The sequence below is a fragment of the Corapipo altera genome, unplaced genomic scaffold (assembly GCF_003945725.1).
Source record: "Corapipo altera isolate COAL_440 unplaced genomic scaffold, ASM394572v1 132624, whole genome shotgun sequence".
Classification (NCBI taxonomy): domain Eukaryota; kingdom Metazoa; phylum Chordata; class Aves; order Passeriformes; family Pipridae; genus Corapipo; species Corapipo altera.
Genome location: NW_020887562.1, coordinates 35 through 3,910, shown reverse-complemented (window position 1 = coordinate 3,910; position 3,876 = coordinate 35). Strand labels below are relative to the sequence as shown.

General features: G+C 64.2%; 1 protein-coding gene across 1 annotated transcript; it reads right to left on the bottom strand.

Annotated features, from left to right (window-relative positions):
• Nucleotides 1-171: 171 nt before the first annotated feature.
• LOC113941676 (neuropathy target esterase-like) lies at nt 172-3,653 on the bottom strand (the record flags this gene model as incomplete). Its single annotated transcript, XM_027632814.1, has 6 exons — nt 3,521-3,653; nt 2,599-2,755; nt 1,841-1,957; nt 1,658-1,727; nt 671-787; nt 172-288 (listed from the first exon to the last, which is right to left on the bottom strand). Coding segments are annotated over exons 1-6 (691 nt in total), but the record flags the coding sequence as incomplete, so codon positions are not given.
• Between the last annotated feature and the right edge of the window lie 223 nt (nt 3,654-3,876).

Sequence of the window (3,876 nt, the reverse complement as noted above, 5' to 3'; positions counted from 1 at the left end):
AAACCAGACGTCCCAAATCCGGCCTCGACACCTCCGTCCGCAGAGATCCCACCTGGTGGGGGCCGCGCAGCCCCCGCCCCGCCGCCCGCCTGCGCCCCCGGCGGGGTCGCTCCCGGTGCCGGCGGTGGAGCCGTTCCCGGCACCGGCGCTGGCGGTGGAGCCGCTACTTGCCTGGCAGGTTGTTGATGTAACCCCCGTCCATCAGCAAGTTGCCGTCCTTGGGGTCGCAGAGGGGCGGGAGGTACCCCGAGAGGGTCATGCTGGCTCGCACGTAGCGCCAGAGCGAGCCTGCGCCGGCGGGAACAAACGGCGTCAGCGCCGCCCGCCCCGCACCCCCCGGTCCGGGGTGGGGGGGCTGCCCCTCGCCCCTCGCCCTGCCCGCGGCGCATCTGCACCCCACGGGCGCCCGGCAGGCACCCCCGGGTGGCAGAGGAGCCCGTGGCGCGCCCTGACCGGCCCTTTGCAAAGTCCAAGTGGCTCGAGGTGGGACGGGACGTGGGTGTTTTAGGGGGCAGATGTGGGTGTTTTGGGGGGGGGGGGGGGGTTTTTTGGGGGGGGTGGCGGTGGTTTTTTTGGAGGGTGGCCGTGGTTTTTTCGGGGGGGTGGGGGGGTGGGAGGAGGTGGGTTTTTGGAAGGGGAGGCCGGTGGCCCCGGCGAGCGAGGTGCTGACCTGGGACATTGTTAACATAGCAGCCGTCCACCAGCCAGTGGCTGTCCTTGGGGTCGCAGAGCGGAGGCAGGTAGGGGGTATAGGAGGCACTGGCTCGGACGTAGCGCCAGAGGCTGCCTGGGGACGGAGAGGACACGGTCACGGCCACGGGGGAGGTGACCCAGGAGGTGCCCGGGGGCGGGGGGACGTTGGCAGCCCCTTCGGAGCGGGGAAGGGCGAGCGGGTGGGTGGGTTAGAGGGGGTGAGAGGGGATTAGTGGGTGTTAGAGGCGCGGGCAGAGCGAGAGCCAGGCTGCTGACGGGCCACCAGGGCGGCCCGTGGACGGCAAAATGTCCCAGGTGAGCTCCGCCACCGAGGCAAGGAGGAGGGGCAGCCACCACAACGTTCCCGCCACCGCCGCGACGACCGCCCCGTCACCGCCGTGTCCCCACCTCATCGTCCCCACCACCACAGTAACCCCACCTCATCGTCCCCACCACCACAGTGACCCCACCTCATCATCCTCACCACCACAGTGACCCCACCTCATCGTCCCCACCACCACAGTGACCCCACCACCACCACACCATCCCCACCACCACGATGATCCCACCACAACACCCTCACCACAATGATGAACCCCCCACCACTGTGGTGTCCCCACCTCCCCCCTGTCCCCGTGCCCAACGTGCCGTGGCTGGGGATTACTGGGGTTAGTGGGGTTACTGGGTGTGTTAGTGGCTCGTGCAGCCTCCCCAGGGTCGGGGGGCACCTCCAGCCCCCCCCCCAGTTCTGCCCCCACCCCTCCCAGGACCTGGGGGGCACAGTCAGACCCCCACGGGGGCACAGTGATGTGGCTCTGGGAAGCCACCAACCACTGCCCGGGCTCACCACGAGCCCTCTGAGCCCTGCCCTTGCCCCCACGGCACCGTTTTGGGGTGCTGGCGAGGAGGGTCCCCCCAGTGGGGGACGGGGTGGCCCCCCAGGAGCTCCCCCGGGCGCTCTTACCATCGGTGTGCACGCGCATGGCCGAGGCCGTGATGTCGGTGGTGACGTTGAAGTAGGGCAGCCACAGGTCCTGGGGGGACAGCACGGGGTGGGTGACGCCGTGGGGACATCGAGGGGGGGAGGTCAGTGAGGGGCTGGACCCTCGCCAGGGAGGGGGTGTGGTGGGGTGTCAGAGGGTCACACCTCGATCTGCTTGTCCTGGAAAACCTTGTTGATGCTGGCGTTGAAGGCTGAGCCCGAAAACATGGAGGTGATGGGGTAGGTGAGGTCCAGGACGGTCTCAAAGACCGAATTCATGCACTGGAAGAGGAGAAGGAGGAGGAGGAGTAAGAAGAGAAGGAGGAAGAGGGAGAAGGAGGAGGGAGAAGAAGGAGGAGGAAGAAAAATATGGAGAGGAGGAAGAGGAGGAAGGAGACAAATGGAGGAGGACGAAGAGGGGAAGGAGGGAGAAGGAGGAAGAGGAGGAGGAGGAAGAGAAAGCGGAGGAAGAGGAGGAGAAGGAAAAGGAAGAGGAGGAGGAGGAAGAGGAGGAGGAAGAGAAGAAGGAGGAGGAAGAAAAATATGGAGAGAAGAAGGAAGAGGAGGAAGGAGACAACTGAAGGAGAAGAAGAAGGAGAAGGAGAAGGAGGAGGAGAAGGAAGAAGAGGAGGAAGAGGAAGAGGAGAAGGAGGAGGAGGAAGAGGAGGAGGAAGAAGAGGAAGAGGAGGAGGAGAAGGAAGAGGAGGAGGAGGAGAAGGAGAAGAAGGAGAAGGAGAAGGAGAAGGAGAAGGAGAAGGAAAAGGAAGAGGAGGAGGAGGAGAAGGAGAAGGAGAAAGAAGAGGAGGAGGAGGAGAAGAAGAAGAAGAAGAAGGATAGGAAGAAGATGGTTTAGAAACAATGCAGGCAAGGCTGGTCATGGGTGGGGGCCCTGGTCGGGGTGGGGGAGGCCCCCCGGCACCCACCTTGGCCCACTCCCGTGCCCGCTGCTTGGTGCGCACGGCGCTGCGCTCCTCCGCGTACAGCGCCCCGATGAAGGCGCCGATGGAGGTGCCGCCCACCATGTCGATGGGGATCCCCGACTCCTCCATGGCCTTGATCACCCCGATGTGGGAGCAGCCCCTGGATGGAAGGACAAGGAAAACCAAGATGGATGAGCCCAGGACCCCCCATCCCATCATGTCGATGGGGATCCCCAACTTCCCCATCACCTCGATGTGGGAGCAGCCCTTGAATGGATGGACATGGAAAACCAAGATGGATGCGCTCAGGACCCCCCCACCCCACCAGGTCAATGGGTGACTCCCCCATCACCCCGACGTGGGAGCAACCCCTGGATGGATGGACATGGAAAACCAAGATGGATGAGCCCAGGATCCTCCACCCCACCATGTTGATGGGGATCCCCGACTTCCCCATCACCCCGATGTGGGAGCAGCCCTTGAATGGATGGACATGGAAAACCAAGATGGGTGAGCCCAGGACCCCCCACCCCACCAGGTTGATGGGGATCCCTGACTCCTCCATGGCCTTGATCACCCCCATGTAGGAGCAGGTCCTGGATGGATGGACATGGAAAACCAAGATGGATGAGCCCAGGACCCCCCCACCCCACCATGTTGATGGGGATCCCCGACTTCCCCATCACCCTGATGTGGGAGCAGCCCCTGGATGGATGGACAAACCCTACAAGAGCATGGATGAGCTGAGGATCCCCCAACCCGCCGGGTCCCACCCGCCACGTCAATGGGGATCCCCAACTCCTCCATCACCCCAGTGTGGGAGCAGCCCCTGGACAGACAGACAGAGACAGACAGACGAGGAAAACCAAGACGGACGAGCCCGGGACCCTCCACCCTGCCGGGTTCCACCGTGTCCAGCACCCACCTGGCGCCGCCGCCGCCCAGGACGAGGGCGATGGTGTTGCCGGTGAGGACCCGCGCCAGGCGGGAGAAGTCGCTGTGGCGGTCGGGTTCCTTCTCAAACACCTTCTCGTACATCTCCCGCTGCCAGGAGGGGACAGACGGTGGGTGATGGTGACCGTGGAAGACCATGGAAGACCACCAAGGTCACCCGGTGATGACGACCATGGCAGGTCACCAAGGTCACCCAGGGCTGGGGACAGTGGTTGACAATGACGACTGCAGGTCACCAAGATCACACAGGGCTGGGACAGACAGTGGGTGATGATGCCCATGGCAGGTCACCAAGGTCACCTAGGGCTGGGGACGGACAGTGGTTGA